Here is a 23,353-nt window from a genome sequence, read left to right on the forward strand (position 1 = left end):
CCACTTACAAAGACGGTTGAACAGAAGAGAGGAGCCAGGTGCTGAATCTAGCCATTTCCTCCCCCTCTCTTTTCCTCTTTTTTCTAAGATGTAAGCCTGAATCTTAAAACAAAGGTTAGTTGTAGTTTAGTTTAATTGTCAGGTGAGCACGAACAATGGCATCAGATAACTCTGTGGGTTTAAACATTAACCTGTGTTCACACCTGCAGCTGCAGGTACGTCATGGATATTTTTGCGCAAAGCAGAATACAAACACGAGTCAAAGTTAACTAAACCTTATCTCTGAGACAAATTTCATTAGAGACAAAACACCACATGCTTTACAGAAAGCAATACAATAAATACAATCAGCAATACAATCCACATGACAGGAAGTAAAGAAACTATAACATACAGTGGACACAAAGGGCTTTTGCACATGCATAAATGTGCATAACTCTTAGAAAAAAGGTTCTTGCTTTTAGTGTCTGCAGTGTTTGCTTCAAGAGGCCAATAGCAGAGGACGCGAGAGACCTATTGGCTCATATCCTGCAACAAAGCCAGAAGTTTATTGTAGTGCCATTCTGAGCTTTCTAGACAAGCAGCAGAGCCATAAAGTTAACTGTAAGGTCTACTGGAAGACTGCGTATCCAAGTTCAGGTCAGTTTCTTAGATAAGACTCATTTGGAAAAAGCTGCTGGAAATTAGCTTTGCAGTCAGTTTTTGTAATCTACTTGTAGTAAAGGATATCACAAGCTCTCATTGTATTTTAAAAGGAAAAGTCATTCACAGTGTGCAATGTCCTAGCTGCCCCAGTGATGCTCCTAATATGACCTGTGTTTTTTCATGAAAGGGAGCAGTAATCATGGATGAACTGGTAGCAAGCTCCAACTCTTAATCGTAGCTGTCCAGTTTCAATATCTCATCAAGACTTGAGTCTTTTGTCATTTTCTCAGCTTTACAGCTGCCAACTTAAAACCCTTTTAGGGATTTCTCACCCAAGGGACTTTATGTTTGCCAGATAATACTTGTTTTTCGGAAGCAGTCATCAATACCGTTTTCTTTCGTCACAGTTCAAAGCCTCCTTGGGATGTAGCTGTGGTTTGTGGTAACATTTGAAACCTGTATGAATGCCAGCTGCCTGTGGCATTGAAGTCTTTAGTTCTAACACTACCTGATACCAGTGTCGCAGAAAAAAAAAACATCACAGGGATCTCTGCTAAGGCTTTTGGAGATAACCAAGTTAACATGTTGCTTTATGAATAGACCAGTTGCTCCCAGGCACTGAAGGAGTGCTTATTCGAGAACTTGTGCAATATCCTGACTTAAGCTTTTACAAAATCCAAGTCTTCAACAGAACAAGAATTAACACAATGAACATGAATCTGATAATAGATTTTAGGGGGATTTTAAGATGTTATTGCAAAACTTAATATGGGGCTTTAGGTTAATAATAATGACATTAGATGTTTTTTCTTCAGTAAACAAACACTAAAGGTTATGTAATGCTGAGGGTTGTCTGCCTCTTGGCTTGAGAGTGGCTCTGGAAAGTGAACGGACTGATTGTACTCTCACTTATTCAGCCCCTCCTCTGTGCTCCCAGATCCAGTCACCCTGTCTGGCTTCCCGTTAACACCTTGCGCCTCGACCGACAGCAGTCAAGCCAGACACAGGTAGTAGAACAAAACCGGAAATTTGGCCCCTCAAAATAAAGGCGCAGATTTTGTCACTGAAAAAATAAATAAATCATAATTTACATTAGCCATGGAGTGAAACTGCAATTCAACCAAAATAGTACGTCTGTTAAAGAAAAGATTACACTTTGGATAAATAAGGAACTGATTAATGAGCACGCATTCAAGTGCGGTGAACACAGGTTACAAGTTGTTAGGTTTTTAGGAAAAATGGTGATGCAACAACTAGCTACTTTGCACAGATACAAAATCAGAAAATTACCCAATTTTACAATGAGCATAAGTTGTTATAATGCTCAATTCACTGTTTGAAGCTATGCGCTGTCAGTGTGCGCAACTAGAGCTATGTTTGCCAGGTACAATACCCTTCGAATAACACACACAGAAAGCACAGAATAATTTCTAGCTAAAGTTTGCCCCAATAAATACGCTGTAATTGTCTCTTGTATTTTTATTTATTAAGTCATAGATTTATAAGTCATAGCACATGATTGACTAAAATATTTATGCCTGCACAGTTTTGTAGAAGTGATAAACTGATTCAGGTTGAGGTAGGCTAATTAAAACATTTGAGAGGTGATTTGGAGCAGATTTTTACATGAATTATAAATACCCTGTTAAATGTAAGAGTGCTTCGTTTCTCTACCAGCGTTTATTGACTTATTTTGAAAGTCATTACCGGAAACGGCTCTCCTTTTCATCATCAGCTCTCGCTCACACCTCGCGTGCGCTGACAGTCCCTTCGCGAGCGCAGGCTGTATGTGACGACGTTTGTCAACGCTTCAGCCCGGCGTCTTGTTCTTCGGATTTTTCCGTTTTTAAAATAACTTCAGCCTTCTTGAGTGTTTTGAAGACGTGATAAATGACATGAGAAACTGCAAGTGAACACGAATTAAGTTTTTTCTCTCCCTCCGTTCTCCCTTGGTTCATGTGGTTGACTGAATTTGAGCGTCCATCCTAGGTTGTCACTGCGGTATGTAGCTACTTTTTTTCAATTTCATACTGGGTCCAGTTTGTGTGTAACAGTGGGTTGAAGTTTTAACTGGAGGCATTGGGCATCAGGAATCTTTGAGTCTACAGGAGGACACCAGACCAGCGACTGCTGACAGAAAAAGGACAGAAAAAGTCCTCAAAGTGAGCCCAGGAAAAAGGTTATTCTATAGAAACAAGCTAGGCTATGACGTTACAATGCTATAAAATCATTGGCCTATTAAATGTCTGATATTCATTTGCATCTCCATTTGTGACCCTAAAATATTTTGCTATCATTGTTAAGTAATTATTTTTATTAAATATTTTGTTTTAAGAATGTATTAGCCTCAATAATTTATGAAATGCGTATCTTCTGAATAATGTGATAATGAGGTGAACCTGATGCTGCCTATAGGTCACTTAATTTGCATGTAGCTACATAGCTTTTTTATAGTTATAAATGGAGTTGCTAGGCAACATGTAATCAATAATAAGACTGTTCATAGATAAAAATCGGTTTGCATCCCTCCATTGTTCGTGTTAAATGCAGCACCCACGTAGTTATGATCTTATTTATTAATTTATAACATGTTTTTATTTTGATGATTTTGGCAGTGGGGTCATGAAGGCATCCTTGTCATTGTTTACAGAGGGCTGAACTTATTCTTGTGTTATGTTCCTCGTCCTCTTATGTCTACCCGTATCATGAGATGGTGTTAGATTGATATCGGTAGGTGTTGTAAGTCAGACATGAGTCAGGCAGCAGGGACTTTAAGGCTCTACCTTGCTCTCTCACAGCTGTATCATGCGGTTTCCTGGCTGTGCCGAGATGCACAATCAAAAGACTTCACTCAGTTAAAAAAAAACACATGGTGTGAAAAAGCCTAAAAAAAATCCTGGGCATTGCACCGGTTTAGACATTTGTAAACCAGCACATGCACCGATCGCTTGATGTCTGAAACTGAAAGTGAAGCGGAGGGGTTTTTTCTAAATGCCCCATCCCTTGAAATGCAAATATTGCAGTGGATGTGTGACTCATTGCAAAAAACTTCTCTTTTGTGCCGACTTCATTTTTCATAATGAGGAAAAGAAAGCCCCTGATGGCCAACTGAGCCTCATGACCCACACCTAAGGCCACTATAAACATGCTGGCTTTTGTGTGTGTGTGTGTGTGTGTGTGTGTGTGTGTTGTTTTATTGATTTGTTCGTAGCCCCAAAGGAAATATCTGCAGCATTCCACCTGCTCCTCCAATTTCCTCACAGACAAAGCAAGATACAGATAAAGGAACACATACACACTAACACGCACACTGCATCACTATGGTGCTATTGCAAAGAATGCAAGAACATAACACAAATGTAGCCTAGGGAAAATTCCAAAACCACGATATTATGTTTAGTCTTCCACGTCAAGTTGAAACCTTTGTGTGCAGGGGACTTTGATGCTCATTCCTGCTTTGACACAGCTCTGCTGGGTTTTATTTGTTTGTTGCATCTGGTAAGAAGAAACGTCTGAGGTATTATGAATACTTTCCATTGCATGTTATGAGTCTCACTTTCAGAAGCTTCCTCAGTGTTTGCTCAGTGTATGACTGTAGCCTGCCTTTTTCACACACAAGTCCTAAAGTGTTCATATGCTGTAAATCAACATGTAAACCAGCAGCCATAGCATGCCAGGCTCTCCTTGTGCCTCAGGAAAACAAACTCAACTCTTATCTTGTAACCATGTTGGCAGCAATGCATAACATTGTAGCACCGAGCAGTCTTCTCACAGCAACTGCTTTTGCAGAAAGATGTCTGAGGTTAATGTGTTACTTCAGCACTAAAAGTGAAAGACTGTTTCCTCACCAGTTTCCTCAACATAACTGGCTTGCATATTACTGTACAAACTCTTTGAGTGGACGTAAATTGACGGTGTGGTGGTGGAGTGGTTTCATTGCAGCTTGGTTCACCACTGCCTGCTACAACACATATTGCACAGTACTGGACCTATTTAAAAAAAATTATTTCGCTTAGAGAACACGGAAAAATGGGCTCCACATTGAAAAAATACCCAACTTACCCTTTAAGAGCTCAAAATGAAACATAATAAAGCAAAATGCAATTTGAAAATATAAATGTTCAAACTGGTCTGTAACATCCATCCTTTCTTTGTCATTTTGGCTGAGTGTTTTCGGAGGATGAGAGCTATTTGTATGTGTATCCATGTGTGTGTCTTTTGACCACTGGCTTAAACAGCCTCCAAACCAGCCAGCGGTCTTTGACCCTTATTCACGCTCGCTGTCACTTCAGCTCTAAGGCCTGTCAACAAAGAGCAGCTTTTGTTCTTTGAATTACGCTTCCATGCACATTCTTTACTCTTTCACTCTGCTGCTTGTAGAGGAGTGGAGTACATTCAAACTTAAACTCTTGCAAGACAAAATCTAAGCTACAAGTTCAGTCTACTGTGAGTGCATGTGCAAGATAATGATGTAAACTTTTCTTTGTGTCAGGCTTTGTTGTTAGCTGAACCAAAAAAGTTCAGTGCAAGCAGCAACTTGTTCAAAAGAATCCTGAGACACAAAAAGCACAAATAAAAGAGTCAAAATTTTATTGAGGTGAGGAGTCAGCAACAAAGAAGGACAGACATGAAAAGCAGTTACAGAAAATGTGACATTCAGATGCTGCAACAACCTTAAAAAGGGCAGGAAGTGGTATTTTTTGAAGGTGCTTCACTGTACTGAAAACAGGTCATATATATCACCAAATGTATAGCCAAAGTGCAGCCGTAGCTGAGAAGCCAAATCAACCTTTTGACATTCACAGTAAAATCTGACAATTCTATTTTAACTATCTTTGTATTTTGGACAACTAAAGCCTGTGGCATCTTATTAGACAGTTTGTGACATGCAAGCAGCTCTGTGAGGCTAATGCACAACAGTGCTTTGAGTTTAAAGCAAATGTCAGCATGTTAAGGTCCTCACTGTGACAGTGCTAACATGCTAATGTTAACCATCTTAGTTTTGTGTATTAGTGTGCCACCATTTGCTAACATGCTGATCATACCACTAAACACAAAGTATAGTTGATGAATCTTTGGTCATAAACCAAACAAAGCACTCGGCAAATTAAAATGTTGAATAATGGTGCTTGTAGAAAAGCACAACAAAAAGTACAAAATCACCAAAGTCATGTCATGGCAATCCATCCAATACTTTTTCAGACATTTCACCCCAAAAACAAAACGTGCTTCACTGCTTTAGATCTGTAAATGGCTCAGACAAAAGAGGAGTTGATATTTTGCCCACTCTCTGTCACCCTCATCTGCTGTCTGTCTCACACATTGTTTTGGCTGCCATTCTACTTAGCATGCGGTCAGAATAGACTTGTGAAGATGACAGTGTGAGTCAGACCCCTATATGATGCAGAGATGGGAATACACATGAGAAATTTTACTGGAAAACAAAGTGACAGACTAGGAGGTCAGGGGTTGATGGGGCCTGTCTTGTTCACACATGCAAGGGTTGCTGGAGGACTTGAATGCGTTCACACCTAAACACACATCAGGGCTCCATATCATCCTATATGGGTGTAGGCCTGACAAGTGCAGTGAGGCAGTAAGTTTCAAGATGAGTGTGTGCTTGGTAATAAAAAATGAGACATACTAAGTCTACGGTATGTGAGCAGCGTTCCAGTCTGCATCTCACACACACATCCATTTTTGCCAATGTTTGGCCAGTGCCTCTCGCACACCCACTTAGAGGCTGGGAAGTGAAAGAAAAGGGGAAATTCTTGTGCTGAACTGATGCCTGGGCGCTGTGCAGGGACAATAGAGAGGGTGTGGGGGTAGAGGGAGAGTTAGCTTACATGTCATGCCACTTCAGCAAGTTAAAACGTTGTGTGAGAGAGGGAGATTATAATGGTCTGAGATGTAGATAATATTTTTATCAAGCCCCACATAAAAGAAAAGTTTTGTTAAATGCACATACATATACACCCTGTACCCTCTACGTAGCGGCAACACTTTTTCACAGACGTTCGTATATGCACATACAAGAAGGTTTTGTGTTGTCGGTGGGGGACATTTTCGCCTTCTCTCAAACATTTGCGGAGAACTGAGCCTTCCACTGTGTGCTCTCACTTGTAGCTTTGGGTGGGGGTGACACTAGCCACTTCCCTCAGTGCAACTATCATCAATACTCTGTCTATAGTCAGAGAGCCATCATGAGAAGGATCTGGTCAGGGCTTACGTGAGTCACACATTAATGCTGTGGGTGAATTCAGCAGCAGTGTGATGCTGAATGACTGTTGTAGGACCTTGTTGTTGAATTATGTGTCATCACCTTAACCCAAAACTCAATTGCGTAGTCCTGGTTCGGTCTAAATTTAGCCAATGTGTTTTTAAATATGCGCTGCTATCACCAAACCCAGGCAGTTTAACACCATTTCTGATAACTTTTTTTGAAAACATCCCAATTTATATTTATTGTCATTATCATGTCGGAGGAATTTGAGATTGAGACATCTGAGTCAGAATTCAACTGATCTGTTAAATGAGCTTTAACCACTCTGCAGTTTCAAATTTGAGTTAAAAAAAAAGATAAGATATTCTCCTTTTTTCCCCACATTTGACTAAATGTCCAGTAGTTAATTTAGAATAACAAGTGAAACAGTAAAAAAAATTATATGTACAGTTAGACAACATAGATTTTAACTGTAATACATATACTGTGTTTGTATAATAAATTAACATTGCCCACCTTTACGCGATAGGTAGGTTCATGCTGGTATTTGTACGTCATGGTGTAACCAAATCAAGTTTCTGCATGTCCTAGCATGGTAGACTGCAAACCACATTTGTCGGTTGCATGATTGTGTACAGACCTAAACCAATTCTGAGCTGTAGACAATATTTTGAAACGCGTGTAAATGTTAACCACTAGTTGTTGTTTTTTAAAAGCTACGGTACAAATATGTGCACAAGAGAAACAGACAGATCACAAAAAACAAAACAGAAAACAAACAAACATCATCACAGAGTATTCAAGCACATATAGGACAGACCACCTGTAGAGGTATGCGCTCCAGGCCAGGTTGACTATTTACATAGTTTATTAATTGGTTCCAGGTTTTATAAAATCTCTAAGTGGAGCTTTTAAGGGGGCTTCAGATTTCTGATTTTCCAGCTCGATGTTCTGCAACATATCTATAATCTAGCTGTGTGATGGAGGGGTTGCATCCTTCCATTCAAATAAAATTGAGAGTCTAGCTAATAGAGAGGTAAAGGCTGGAAGTGAGCACAGAGATTGGAATCATCTGGAACTGAGGATATACCTAAAATAGCAATTAGGCATACTATTACAGCCATAAGGTTTGGAACTGGTGTCAAAAAAGGATGACCAGGAAAGAGACAAGTTTTTGGCAAGACCACCACATATGGTAGAGGGTCACTGGGGTCTGTTTGCACCTGTCATAACTGTATTAAAGGTCCAGTGTGTAGGATTTAGGGGCATCTGTAGAATCTGTAGTCGTGTAGAAATGGTGTGTAATATTCATAACTATGTTTTCATTAATTCATGATCAAATGAAACGAAGAATTCTTGTGTTTTCGTTACCTTAAAATGAGCTGTTTATATCTACATACGAATCGGTTTCTCCTCCACCAAATCCACTGTGTTGTGCTACAGTAGCCCAGACAAATACACTGCCTCTCGATAAGGCGATTCACATTTTCACATCAGCCACTGTAGTTCTCTTAACAAACACTTAGCACACGGGACAAGATTCAATTCTGCAACCTCACCGTTAGATGCCACTAAATCCTTCACACTAGACCTGCAAGGCTTGCCTTGAGCATATATAAGACAAATGAACCCTAGAGTGAGCCATGTCCCATTCCTCACCTGATAGTAGGCCCTCAGATCATTTTCCCATTCCTCTTAAATATGAGATAAAGAGGGATTATATCTATCCATGATCTGAGTATAAATCAGTGAAACTCTACGTGTGTTTAGCATATTGACCTTTAACAAAAGATCCAGACAAGATAATGGGAGGATAGTTGGGAAATTAGCAAACCTTTTGTGTCGAAAGTCGCTGATTTGTAAACAATGGAAAAAATTAGTATTAGCCAGTCCACCATTACTTTTTTTACTAAACTATTTTAGCAGCTGAGCCATGATATTGGTCACAGGTTACGTCCAATGTAGCTTCTGAACCACTATGCTCTGTAGGACAATAGGTGTGTGCCTGTGTGTGTGTGCGTATAATATATAAGTTCCATCACAAAACCACTGTGAAGTTACGCCTTAGCACCTTTTCCCCAAAACTTCTATTGTCGCACTTAAATTAGAAAAAAGGGAAGTGTCAAAACCACAAAGCAACCAGTCATGCCGGATCAAGTACTGAGATGCTGCAGTTTCACACAATATGCATGCACTTTGACTGAAGTGAAAGCAGTCTAAATGGTATTAAGATTTAGATTATTATGGTGTATTGTCTTTTGGTATTATAGAATTGTATATTTCAGTATGCAGTATATAAGTATGTATAATAATAGAAAGATAATAGCCCCTTTTACACTGCTAGATTTTCGGTGAATGTTTTCCGCCTTGTAGGGTAGAGATATTGGCGGAACCTTTTTGGTTTAAAAAGAACAAGGCGCCCTTCCGCCACGGGAGGGGCTGTTGATGATGCCACACGTGCGACCCACTGGCGGTGGACTAACAGGAAACAGCTGATAGCAGGAATGAGCAGCTAATAGCAAGAGGGAAACACATACTTAACCCCTCCTTGCCCTCGCAAATGAAGAGGCCGTTAACCATCAGATGATGGGGACGGTGAAGGACGGGCCAGCTTATTAGAGAATCGCCAAAGGACAGACCAGCTGCGGCTACCCTCGGAGCCGTGTTTACGTCACACGCTGAGCTACACGTTTTGTTACTTGCTCATGCCTCCCATTGCCCTGAAAAAGGCGCATTCTGTATGAACAAAAGTAGGCCGATTTTGTTTTTATACTGCCAATGCTGAAAGAAGACTGATTGGGCTTTCCTGCAAATTTGCACAATTCCTATCTAAAAAGGGCTAATGTCACTGTATCAGTTAATACTCACTTTCCCTAGAATACATACAGCCATATTTCTGAGCTCAGTTTGTCAATCATCATTTAAATTTGCTTCACACTCTATTGTACTGGTTAATTTTACCCAAAAAAGTAATGAGTATGCTGTCATGTCTATGGTGATTGCAACAGAACAACTTACATACACACAGGATTTAGTCAGTGTGAAAGAGAAAATGCGATGTATGAAACCACTATGTGGTTAATGTATAGTGCAGACTTTAACAGTACTGTTTTTCTTTCATTTTGAAAGTGTGGCTTAAATGAGCCAGTCAAATCAAGTTTATCCTAAACCAGGTTTTTCTGATCCAGAAAGCTTAACAATACTGCAGGCCTGGTGTGAAAACTGCACGTTCAAAATGCACAACATCACACAGATTAATTATGAGGAAGACTGAGGCGTCATGATTTCCAGACCACAGAGCAGCACCTTTTAAACAATCTTTGAAGACAGAAAATTGACATAAAAAATGAATGTATAGCGTGAGCTTTGGCAACAGTTTAAGGGCACAGAAATAGATGAACTTAGTGCTGCTGTCTAATCGCGTCCTCTTGGTTTCAAGCCCAGTTTGAATAACACTTTTTTTCTCATTGTGTGAAAAATCTATCATAAATGTCAAAAATGTATCCACATAATAAGTAATACTCTGTATATTTAAAACAACAAATTGCATTTTTTTTTGTCTGTAAACATTACATTTAAAGACACTTTTGAAATACTTTTGCTATGATGCTAAGCCATATGTCAAACCTATTTTGAATGGGCTTCAGTGACCTAAAGTCAGAAAAATGAATTTTAGAAGGTATGCAAATGCTATATCAGCTAAAGGTTAGCAAGCAATATCATGTATCCTCGGGAGATTTATGGTAACACTGCTGACTTTGTTTAAAAATGACTTTGAAGCAAGATATTGGTCCCTGAATTAGTTTGATTACAGTAAACAGTCAATACCAATGAGTGATGCTGTTGAAATATTTACCTTTAAAAATACATGCAAGCTACTACCATCTGTCAAAGTGTTGAAGTGTCACATATAACACATATTCATTGTAGCATGTTGCTCTGTATTGCTTTAACATCCGTTCCTCTGTGTGTGTGTTTGTTTATCAGACTGTCCTTAGGACAGACTCAGGTCCTTCTCCAGTATCAGGTGTGTGTTTCAGCGCACGTAGTTATAAATAGCCAGCTGACCCCCCCAGGCGATGCAGCTTGATATGTTTCTCTCCCTTTCTTTATGTCTGTCTCTTTTTTTCCATTGCTGCCTCTCTGTTTGTCTGTGGTTCAACCGGTTCCCTTCTTGCTATGTCGGAGACAACCGCGACTACTCTGTTTCCCTTTCATAATCAGCATCTGCATGTCTACACACGTAACCAGTGTCACATATACTGTAAAGTCATTCCACACAGTCATCAATGCAGTGTTTTTTGGTTGTATTTTAAATTGCAAGGTGTGACTACGGATGAATGTGACAAAACTGGTAAGCTAGTTATCATGCAAGCAACAAGTAAACCTGGAACATCTGTGTAATGAAAACTGTCTCGAATGAGTTGGCTAGTTTGGTAGGAATTGAGAAAACAGAAAGTCACATATGTGTGTGTGTGTGTGTGTGTGTGCGTGTGTGTGGTTAATTGACACATGCTGTGTGGTGTGTGGCAACACTCACATGATTCTCAGTAAGTTAAAAATGATGCAAAGTGGAGTTTTGTTGTCAAGGAAACGTATTCTCTTCTATTCAAAATATTTTAATGTCTGCAGTGTATTTTTGAAACAGTCAATATCAGCTTTGTTACTTTTTCCTTGCAGTGAGTAACATCAACTTGCTATAGGGGGATGCAATGACTTAACTGTTGGTGCGTGTGTGTGTGTGTGTGTGTGTGTGTGTTTGTGTGTGTGTTTGGATACGTATGTGTGCCAGTTAAAGGGAAAGACTGTTTCCATTGATAACAGCACAGAAAGGCCCCTGTGTGGATTGTGAACATGAACGCATTTGTATTCATTGATAAGAGAGTAAGGCGATAAGAAAGCAGGCGTCTGGATAAGAATAGTATCATTAAAAAACGTGTCATGTTAAACCTGTGCTGCCTCTAGATATGGACTTTTTGTTTTATATAGGATGTGTGTTTACACACTGAAAGAATGATTGTGGTTCACTGAAATGTGCCTTTTACGGTCATAATTTAGCAGCAAATGCACACCATGCTTTTTTATTTAATCCTCCACTTTATCAGCAGCCGGTCTCAGGGATGGGCTTTCTAATTTGCTGACACTCCCTGTCTACGCAGGAATAAACTACAGATTGGTTCCTCTTTTACAATTGCATTTCTCCTTCTTTGTTTCTCAATGACAGCTGTTACCAATGGAGCCCCGATTGACAGATAACCTGAGGGTTTTGTTAATCTTGATCATCCTCATCTCTACAGGTAAGAAGCTCTTTTAGCCTAATTTTCTTTGTTACAAATCCACAACACGCTGTAGCTCTTCTGTGCCTGTTTCTATACGCAGTATACGTTATCATGTGTGGAGACATTCAAATACAACATATGGTAGAAACTTCAAACAGACACCACACGTTTCCTCTGTAGAGAAGATGATCTGATTAGATTTGTGAAGCGTTTGCAACGTACATTTGCATGTCTGTGAACAAAACACAGCAGCCTAATACTGCTATAACGTCTCTGCATGTACATATAAGTAACAGTATGATGGCACACATGATAACATATATTTGTCATCAAATACGTAATTAACAATCTAATTGCTGTATTGTGTTATGTTTAATATTTCATGACAAGTGTGGCATTGTGGGCGTACAAGTGCCTCCTAAAAAAATAGGAAAATATTCAGCTGACATTAGGAACATTCCACTTGCCACCAGTGCAGTTTCACTTGTAGCAAGAACTGTTTGAGGGTCAGTATCTTAAAATGGATGTGTGGGCTCCATTAAGGGTCAAGATTTTGAGGTTTAGTAAATTATGTTAAGAAATCACATTTGTTGGTGTAAATCACCTTTAGTAAACACTCACTGTGAAACACCAGCCTGTGTAACATAGGTGTTACATGCTCACAAATACATGCACACATATTTAAGTTCAAGTTGCACCTGTAAATTAATCGTATATGTGCATGTGTCACACAGAGGGCTCTACTCTGTTGCCATGGCGAGAGGCACCTCTGCATTTCCCTGCAAGCACTGAGGTCCTCACCTAAGACAGTTTGGCATTCTGTTAACTTGCCGCACACCGCCATAGGAAGACGTGTACTATAACCTTGATGATAGCCGAGAACTTTTTCTGAATGTCATTTTCCAAGTCCAAAATGTTATTGAGCATCATTTTAGCCCATAAAAATACCATTTTCATGCACATTTTGATAAGTTGCATCATAAAAGTTTTATGGAAACTTTCAATAAAAAAATTCAATAAAACTTCCTGAATTGCGCAAAACATTTTTCACTTGCTTGAGGTGGTTTTACTTTCTGTCAAAAAAGAGTTGATGCATAAGATAGGGAAACGCCTTTTCTGAATAAGTTCTGACAAAGCAACCTTTAAACTCACATGACTGATCAGCTGTTGATGGAAACACACCAAATTCACATTTCTTTTTTTGCAACATTTCAAAAGTTTGCTTAAAATGTGACAATTTCATGGAAACCCAGCTACTGAATCAGAACTGAAAGAGATTACTTGTTCATGATGACCATTTTTGTAGTGTGAGTTCATCTGTGTGTAAACCTCGAGTGTTTGTTTCAGTATTGCGTCCACAGCTCTTATTTAGTCTTATTTAGTGTGAATCACTCACAAGCAGGAGACCAGAGTAGCGTTCAGGAAAAGGTCAGTTTATTTGATCACTCCAAAAACTCCAGTAACACTCCAGGGGTAGCACGTAAAGTCTCCGTCCCAAAACTCTGACTCCTCTACTGTCACCCCCCCCCCCCCCCCCCCCCTCCAGCGGGACAGCCTTCCCCCTCTCTGCTCCACCAATCTCCAGCCCTCACACTGACTGACATCTGACTCCACTAATACCACACTCACCACTGCCCCAGGGTCGCTACAGTATTTTAGATATATTTACAGTAAAACCAAACATCCAGCCACCTTTTGTCAGTGTGTGCCTTCTTCTGTCTCCTTCAGGTTTAGGTTCAAATGACCTGGACTGGAAGTTTTGTGGCACCTGGCGCCACGGCAACGACTCCCCAAGCCTGAATGTCAGCCTCTCCACAGGCTGTCGTGGGATCTCCATCTCAGCTAATCAGAGCTCTCTGTCCATCGATGGGCAGATCACAGCTCAGTGTAGGCGGTCTGAAGTGATTCTTCTCAAGGATCTTGGGCTTTATTCAGGGGAAGAAACTCAGTTCTGTCTGTACTGGGAGCCGTTGCTGGACCAGGTGAAACTGCAAGTGAATCAGACAAAGGAGAAAGGAGGCAAGGTGAGGATTTGTAAACTGGAGGAGGCTGGTCCATAGAGGCAGAGGAGGTTGCTCCTAATCTATTTTTGAGAGAAAGGAGGGAGATCAAAATATATAAAGGAGTAATTGGCTGACAGAAACAATTACCAAATCTCCGTATAAAATTATTTCACTCCCCATTTCTTTGAAAAAATCCATTCATGGGTTAGGGTCAGGGGTTAGATGACAACTGAGGGGGAAAGGGCATTCTCTGTGAAGCAATGGTGAGGGGCAGTCAGCTTTCCTCCTTAGGATGGGCCCTCTCTCTGCTGGTGCAGCGTCACCCCTCGTTGGACTGACAGGCTTCTAGTGACACATTAGACACACAAGCTGCATTTCCATCCAGAGCTGCACTGATTGTTTTAAGACATCTTGTAAGCATTTTTTTACTGCTTCATTTGTCACTGAACATAAGAAAGTAGACATAAGTAGCCAACTAGTGTGAAATAACATGACACTGTTGGTTTTCCTCCTGTCCTCTGCACTTTCTTGAGGCATACGAATATAACCCAAGTTTTTCACCTGCCATTTTTTTCCCATTATCTGACTCAATAACTTTTCAAAGTGAGCGGATGGCAAGGACACATCATACAGTCTGTTATGTAGAAGGTTTCTCTTGGTAACTGCAGCTGGGAAAGTGATAGTGATAGAAATGTGTTATACTAATGCATGTATATGAACTGTGTAAAATTTAAAAGTACTACCAAGTGAAGAGAGTTTTGGTTGCAGTTATGCTACTGTATCTTAATTGGATACTGGTTAAAAAGCTTAATGAAAGTTGTTAATTTTAGTTTATATTATTTTGTTGTACAGGTTGAAGCAAAGAACCTTACTCTGTGCTGGCCTGCCAGCATGCAGGGCTCCTGCTGCACTGATCTGTCTGATGGTTCTACGGCACCTGAAGCAACCTATGGCATCAAGGATGCAGTAGTCAAAACTGATCCTGTCACCGACAAAATCCGAACAGCCTACAACTTTAAGGCACAATCCGTCAACTGCAGTACGTAAAATGAATGTGATCTATAGTACAGTCTGTAAATGGAATATATTAAGCAAGTGAGGGTTTTACTGACTGTACATAATTTAAATTTGTTTTAGTATTGTTTCTGCTCCTTTAAGTCAGTGTTTACAAATTGATTGTTGTCTGACTTTAGAGTCACATTTCTGTTTAAGTGTCACGGTTGACACATGTTTAACATGTCAAATTCCAAACTTTGCTTTTCTTGCAGCGGTATTGTGTGATCAAATGAGCCAGGGATCCACCCAAGTCAACATGTAATTTCCTCTCTTTTTCTCAATGCACCATCATATTTACTGCTGTAGACTTTTGTTTTTTTTTTGTCAACATCCTTTTTCACATGACTTTGTCTTAATTGCTAAGGCCACTGTTGTGAAGCTTTATGTAATCAAGGGAACTGTGACTACAAACAGGAAGCTAAACTTTATACTCTGTTAGGGCGGGGTAGCAAAAATAAACTTGCCTTTTAAATTACCATTGAAACCACCGTTTTTGACTTAATATCATGGTGGTGTGTGCTGATGTGTGTATCCAGGACTGACGAGACTGGGGATATCATCCAGATTGGACTCAGTCCTGAGCATCCCTGCGCTCGCAGATCTGAGGTGGAGATGAAGGACGATTTCAGGGGTTACAGCATCTCATCACCTGTAAGACAAACAAACAAAAAGAGTTAAAGTTTGCTCAGATGTGTGGGAATTGCAGATGCTAGAATGTTTGCTTTTTTTGAGCACATTTAAAAAATGCTTGTACTTGTTGGTTTAAAGGCTAAGGTTGACCTTGGGAAGGTGTGGAGAAGAAAGTCTCACCCTAAGGTCCATTTCGTAGCTGTTCTGGAGCTTTCAAACATATCATCATACCAATATATAAACTGCCATGTCTTAGCTCAAGAATTAAATTTGAACTTTAGAATTTACACTTAATTGTCTCGTATCACATGTTAGCCTACGCTGCAGCCTTCACAAACCACATCAGCAATATTGTGACCACACTGGTTTCGTCTCAGTTGCATTTAAGCTGCATATTCAAAAATGAAGCAAATTTCTTCTGAGACAGAAACTCAAATTCATAAGTTATTTATGCTCTTATGCCTGTTTTGTTGGAACCATAGAATAAAAGGGAAGATCAGCACGCATGAAACACAGCAGCGTGTTCACATAGGGATTTATAAGCAATCAGTGACTACTTTTACATGCACATACTACTTTGGTTTTTCCCTGATTCTGAAAGAGACAATATTCCCACTAAGCTGTTTACATGTCTAATGACAACGAATATTCCACTAACATTCCTGTTTACGTACAGTTGTTATATTTGAGTATATCCAAAAACCTGTTAATTTCTAAGTCTTTCATAATGTTTAAATGTGGGTGTGTTTCTCTTTCTGAGCAGGAATGTGGGCTTTTTCTTTTGGGCATGCACCTCTGCCCCAGCCTTGCAAACATTTGGCCAGTTATTTTGTGTACAATGCACATAGCTGCTGCAAACGTGACATGTGAAGTTACGAGAGCATTCCGAGATCAATAATTAAGGATTTAGTCTCTCAGTTCAGTTCAGAGAAATTTATTGATTCAGAAAATAACTCATATATTCATGTATTCACTCAAAGTCTATTCCCCCTTAGCAGTGGTCAGACAGCATTGGAAAGCATTGCACTGACTTGTCTCGAGACCGCAGTATAACGTAGCTCAACTGAGTAGGCTGCTCCACTCCTGTAACTATACGTGTCCATTTTTAATCAGGGGCTTCCTTAACAGCAGGTTTTTAACCCAGTGAATGAGTAACTGTGTTAACATTTTCATTTAAGTCGGGGGTGGTGGTGATTTAGTTGAGAAAATAGGTGAGAGGTTAACCACATGAAAGTGAACGATAGCTGCATTTTACTGACAAGTACAGGATGGATTTTGAATGCTGACTTTTTTCCCTCTAAACTATGTATCTTAAAATAGGGTCATTTGTGTATGTACCCAGCAATCCCACATGCAGATCTACTAATTACAGCTGTGTACAGCATAGGGTTGTGATGCACGCTCACAAGCTGAGCAACAGAGAGGTTCAAGTCGTGTCAGTGATTTAGGAACTTTTTTATTTGGTTGAAAATGTTCCTACATCCTGTATTTGATAAATTAATGAAGAACTGATGCTCAGTTCATGTATAGTGTTTTCCTGCTCACTGTTCATGTATCGACTTGAAAATGAATTGACCCACACCCTGCTGTGCCTTCTCTAACTGTGGGCTTCTCTCTGTGTATATTCTGTTTTCCAGGCCCCTAAAGGTGTATCTGTGAAGACCACTACCACTGTCTGCCTCCCCCCTGCTCTAAAAAAAGCTGCAAAAAAGACCAGCAAAGTAGTCTGCACTTTCTTCCAAAACAACTCCCTGTTCCAGGTGAGGCTCTGTTTGCCCTCTGTCAACACGGGCAGAGGACAAAAGAAGTCAGTATGACTTCATGTACCTTCCTCCTGTGCACCAAATTTCTTGATCCAAGACTAGACTTTGTAATAAAACACCAGTTTCACCGACATAATATCTATACTAAAATGCACCATTTCCTTTGTGTATAAATACAGTATGTAGGCTGCATTATATCAGGGGACAGGTAAAGATGTGTGTGCGTGTGTTTGTTCCAGGATGGTCACAAGCATGACAGGGTTCTTGATGATGTTGTGGAAATCACTGTGGAGAACGAGGTCATCGCTGATCTGTCCGAGCCAATTAGGATTGACTTTCACCATGATTTCATACCTGTAAGTTTGTGTATTTGTTGTGCCCTTTGTCTGTGTTGGAATGATCAAAGTCTGCTATATCTTAAAAATATATACTGTCAAATTTTAAGTTTAATTTTGATTTTTAATTTTTTAATTTTGATTTAAATTAATGGTAGCCACAGATATGTAGTAGGGGAAATAAATGGTTTTTTTTTCATTAAATGTAATTCCAATGCAGCCATTCACATGAATTGAACACCAGACATTAATATTAACTCAAAAAACTACACAGATAAATAATTACAACATTATTTTACATTAATAAGTTATATGCAATGAAGTGGAATAACTTCAATGTCTGGTGTAAAGTCCATGTGAGTGGCTGCATTGAAAATATGTTTAATGAAAAAATGTTGACGCCTTGAAAACTTACTTCCCCCACTGTATACTGCATTTACGAATAGTACAGTCGGATATTTTTCACAGACTTCTCAAATGTGGGTTTGCTGCAGATGCTGTAAAGAAAAACAAGATGCTCCTTTTTAGTTTCATGACGTCTGCTTCAGGCAGTTTACCTTACGAACGCAGACAACACAGAAACCACTTGAAGGTTTCTTTTCCTACCTCACGTCTTGCGAAAACAGATGGTACTCTTCATACATGTAGGACAGTCTGTTGCCTCTTCTCTGTAATGCACACATGCACATAAACCCACAGTTTATTGCCGTACTTGATCTGTATTATTAATATTACACTGTGACTTCCACTATCTGTTGTGATGTGTTTACACACAGCAAACCAGATTTTACATGTTGGACTCAAGTAACTATTGTGACTATTTACAGTGGCGGCTCTTTCTACTACTACTGAATAAAGTGGTTACTTTGAAACTTTAATATTAACAAAAATGTGCAGCATCTTAATGGGAAGTGATCACAGCTCACGCCTTTCTCTACCTTGTTATTTCAGAAAATGCATTCAAGGAAATGTGTTTCATGGGACACCAGGAAAGGTTGGAACCCTTTAGAACTAACCTTAAAAACAATATTCCTTCAACATATGTGCAGATTTCTGTGTTTATGTACTATAATTTCCATAGATGATAATTAAGTTTGTTTAAATCTTTATTTGTATTTGTGCAGATCCATTGCAGGTCAATTGGTTGGTTGATGGATGTAAGACAAAACAGAAAGGAGCGAAACACACCGAGTGCCTCTGTAACCATCTGACTTACTTCACTGTGCTAGTGGTGAGACGTGCCGCAGACACACTGCTATGTTTTCACACACACGACACTGAACAGAGAAAGTGACACAATGTGGGGGAAAAAATCAACATCTATGAGTTTACACACACATATATAGAGACTATCACACGTATTAACCTGAAGTGAAGAAACACAAAAAATGCATAGAGAAAAAACATATACGCACTTACATTTTGGTGGCTGAAGGCCTTGTGGCTCATTGCTCTGTGACCTCTGACAGCAAATGGAGCCTCGCCCAGTGCGCCACCTCCTGGCCCTGACCGCCATTACATCCCTGGGCTGTGCTGTGTCTGTAATCAGCTGTATCGCTCTCATCATTTTTCTCTGTAGGAAGAGGTAATACTGCCTTTTGAGCGCTTATGCAGTTTATTAAAATAGATATACATTATATAATATTTCTTTAACAATTATGGAACCTACTCATTTCTTTTCTACTCTCCCTGTAGCAGGCGATGTAAGGAGCAGTCCATACCCATCCACTTAGGCCTAGCTGTGTCTCTTGCCTCCCTCAACCTGCTCTTCTTCTTAACTGGAGTCCTGGCCAACGTGGGAGGGGAGAGTGTATGTGTCTGGGTGGGGGCAGGCCTCCACTACACCCTTCTCAGCTCCTTCATCTGGATGGGCATAGAAATTTTTCATACCTTCTGGTTGGTCTACATGATTTTCATCCCCTCCCCGAAGCCCTATATATGGAACCTGATTGGCTTTGGTGAGTGTTTCAAGTAATATTTATAAAAATGTACGTCATGGCACTTTAAGGTTAACGTGGTATGACCTTTGAAAATTCTTTTCCAGTTCTCCCTGCTGTTCCTGTGATCATCCTAATTGCAGTCGGTGGCATTTACGGAGTGAGGGAGGTGGTGCCAAGCGATGACGTTCACAATCCTTATCTGATGTAAGCAGGCTTGTTTCATTAGATTACATATTTCTGGGGAGAAATACAGTGCCTGAACAGTGTAAATATAAAAGCAAACACTGTAAATCACAATTTCACACACCACATGTTTTGACAATAGTCTTTAGCAGGAGGATGGTGGGATGTCTGTTTCAGAAAAACAGGAATAATTTTAACATTATTCTGGCATTTTATTAGTCCTCTGTAGGATTATTTGCTTTCCCCTCTTTTAAAACATTTGGTGTTTCCAGGTGCTGGATGACAGACACCAGTCAGGCCTGGCTTGCCCACTATTTCACCACTTTGACAATCCTGGCCATCCTGGTGTCCACGGGCATTGTGATGCTCTTCCTGGTCTACAGGAAGATTCGCACCAGGGATGAATGGAGGCAGAACCGTGTGGCTTTTCTCAGCATCTGGGGCCTCAGCTGTCTCTTCGGGACAACTTGGGGTCTGACCTTCCTGGACTTTGGACCCCTCTCTGACTTCATTCTCTTCCTCTCCTGCATCCTCAACTCATTTCAAGGTCTGTGCTCGTGGTGTTATGTGCCAGTTAAAAACATGCAGACTTCAGATTGAGCTTGGGGTTTATATCATGTTGTTACACTCAGCTTTGCATAGCAGGAGGAGCTTAGCTGCCAGCTTCTATCAACTTGTGTAGACTGTTTTTTCTCATTTATAAAAGAGCATAAAACAGAACTATCAGAGCAGGACAGAGGCTTGTATTTCCAGGTGTTGTACTGTGTCACCAGACACATATTTGTCAATTGGTCACAGATATACTGATCCAAAGGGGAAAAACATGAAACAAACCAAGACAAGCTACCTATTTCTGTCATTTATCATCAGCTTATCATCACCACCTTCACACAAGGTTTAACTATATATAGTTGGGGGTATTTTCATTGTTGGCTCAGAGATTGGTGACTGTTTATGTGGAGCCAGTGCTCCATTGTATCAGTGTGGGAATGAGACAATGGCCGTGGTTAATCAAGGCCTCCTGTTACTGGTGCCTATCAGAAGAGAGGCTGTTTCCTCTCACATGCAGGATGCTTGTTTTTGATTCGGGTTTCAACTTGTTAACCCCATTTTTGCTGCATGTTGGTAGTTCAGTGAGAGAATTTTCTATGCCAGCTAGCTAATGTGACAGCATAATGATATAACTGGTCGGGTCTATGCACACTGTGCATGGCCCTCTTATAACAGCTGTTCCATTTGAGTTTTATTGAGGATGGAATTTGTATTGTATGCTGACTTATGCACACCAAACATGTAAAGAAGTACTTAGACATTTGGGAAATAGACATCTCTCATGTCTGTACAGTAAATATGAAAGTGCAGCCAGGGGCCGGTTAGCTTAGCTTAGCATAATGACTGGTAACAGGGGAAACAGCTTGCCCGGCTTTGTCCAAACAAAACAAAATCCACCTGCCAGCCCATCTTAAACTCACACATTGTGTTCCTCTCTACAAAAACCAAAATGCATAATGACAAGTTGTGGTTTTATGGGGTTATGTGCTGGACTATGTCTTGGCTGAGCGGTAGCTTCATCTGACAGATTTGAAGGACATATATGGTTAGATAGAGGGACATTGATCTTTATGTCTAATGATTTCTTTAAACTTAATCTTCACAGATACAATGATGAGACATTAAGTACTTTCCATAGAAAAATAAGAAAAGCAGATCTGAAAAAGATCAGCTTCCAAATAAATTGATGTGGTCCCACAGAAACACAGATTATTTATCACAGTGAAATAACACTAGCCTTTGTCTAAAAGTAAATCTGATCAAAGCAGCACGTTGTCTTCTGCGCAATGTCTACAGAAACTTGTGAGTAGTGTATAGATAGCAGATAGACGTGTACTGTATAGAATATATAGGTGGTCTTTGTTAGCAATAATTATTTTTGTCACATTATTTTGTCTCATATTAATAAGTCTCGTAAACTTGGTTCTATGAAACAACAAAAACAATAAGTAAAAAGTTTAAAAACAAAAAATTGGTTCTTATTTGATTAACTCTGGACTGAAACCAGAGATACCTGGCAGGCAAACATTTCCTTTATCAACAGAGCAAATGCTTTTCATTTTAGGATACATGTACTAACATCTTGTGACAGCTAATAAAGCCAAACCTGTTCTGGATCTGTTCTCCCAGGGTTCCTGCTGATGCTACGGTTCTTCACGCTGGACCGGATGCGGAAACAGGCTGATGGCTCCTCTCTAGGCAGCACCAGCACTGGGTCCACCAGGCAACACATGCTACAGGCCCAGGAGAAGAGTTAGATAGACTTCATAAAAAAAAAAAAAAAACATGGCACATAAAGCAAATCAAAGCTGCTGCAGTCAAGTTTTTTTTATGTAAAAATACGGTCTTCTTATCAAAGTAAATGACAGAATGGAGACCGTTCCACCGCTGCTACACTGTAGAGTCACTGTTTCTTCAGGTAAAATTCAGCTGTCAGGTGTGGTAACTGCTGGAAAAGCTGAGCGGAGTGAAGAGTGACTCCAAAAAGCAGTGAGCAAGCTTTCCATACATACTGTGCCTCTAATGCTCCTGGTGTCCTCTGGTATAACAAACAAAAGTGTAAAGCACATGAATGGAGATTAAAGGTCTTCACGGGTCCCAGATGACGGACCCGAACCTTAAAAGACACAGGAAATTCATTCTAAGATCCAACCTGATGAAAATCATCAGGTTGGAAAAACGTATTTACCTGACACGTTTTTGCCCAAGACCGGTGCATGTCAGAGAGGAGAGCGGTCTGACGGATCTCAGGTTTATTTTATGGATGCTACAAACCCAGTAATTAAATTTGCAACCGTTCCATGCCATTCTGTTTCTAAAAACGTTTTTCATGTCAGATAGGCCTACAACATAGGCTACTGTTCTTGGGCATCTCACTGGAAATAATGTTTAATAATTTTTCAAATTTCTGTTTTTATTTTATTTATTCAATTTTCACATTTTTGTTGTTGTTATTGCTGTGATGTGAGCTGCTACACCTGCTTGGAACAATTTACGGTAGTTGTTCGCAGTTTTGATAAGCGTTTTGATAGCACGTACAAATATAAATGTTGAAATTTTAGTGACATGTAAACAGACATGTTACACGTCGTTAGCTTGGTTAGATTCTCCACAATTCAATCGTTCAGTTAATTTTAGGGAAACTATGAGCACCGAAGTATAATTTATTCAAATTTACCAGTATGGTAAACAAGAGAAAGTCCGAATATGTGTCCATTCCTCAATTATTTATTTTCCTTTAGTCT

General features: G+C 39.9%; 1 protein-coding gene across 2 annotated transcripts; it reads left to right on the forward strand.

Annotated features, from left to right (window-relative positions):
* The first annotated feature begins 2,405 nt into the window (after positions 1 to 2,405).
* On the forward strand, positions 2,406 to 22,502 carry adgrg1 (adhesion G protein-coupled receptor G1). 2 transcript variants are annotated; one of them, XM_033630099.2, is made up of 15 exons: positions 2,406 to 2,646; positions 12,093 to 12,165; positions 13,876 to 14,171; positions 15,003 to 15,189; positions 15,419 to 15,464; positions 15,743 to 15,857; positions 17,474 to 17,596; positions 17,839 to 17,955; positions 18,886 to 18,928; positions 19,059 to 19,165; positions 19,404 to 19,519; positions 19,630 to 19,892; positions 19,979 to 20,078; positions 20,330 to 20,604; positions 22,239 to 22,502. In XM_033630099.2, the coding sequence occupies exons 2-15, from the start codon at positions 12,102 to 12,104 to the stop codon at positions 22,364 to 22,366; spliced, it is 1,980 nt and encodes a 659-aa protein (XP_033485990.1). In that variant the 5' UTR covers positions 2,406 to 2,646; positions 12,093 to 12,101; the 3' UTR covers positions 22,367 to 22,502. The 2 variants fall into 2 exon arrangements, with proteins under 2 accessions (XP_033485990.1, XP_033485997.1); XM_033630106.2 differs by having other exon boundaries at positions 19,633 to 19,892.
* Positions 22,503 to 23,353: the final 851 nt, after the last annotated feature.

Source organism: Epinephelus lanceolatus, chromosome 2 (assembly GCF_041903045.1).
Source record: "Epinephelus lanceolatus isolate andai-2023 chromosome 2, ASM4190304v1, whole genome shotgun sequence".
NCBI lineage: Eukaryota > Metazoa > Chordata > Actinopteri > Perciformes > Serranidae > Epinephelus > Epinephelus lanceolatus.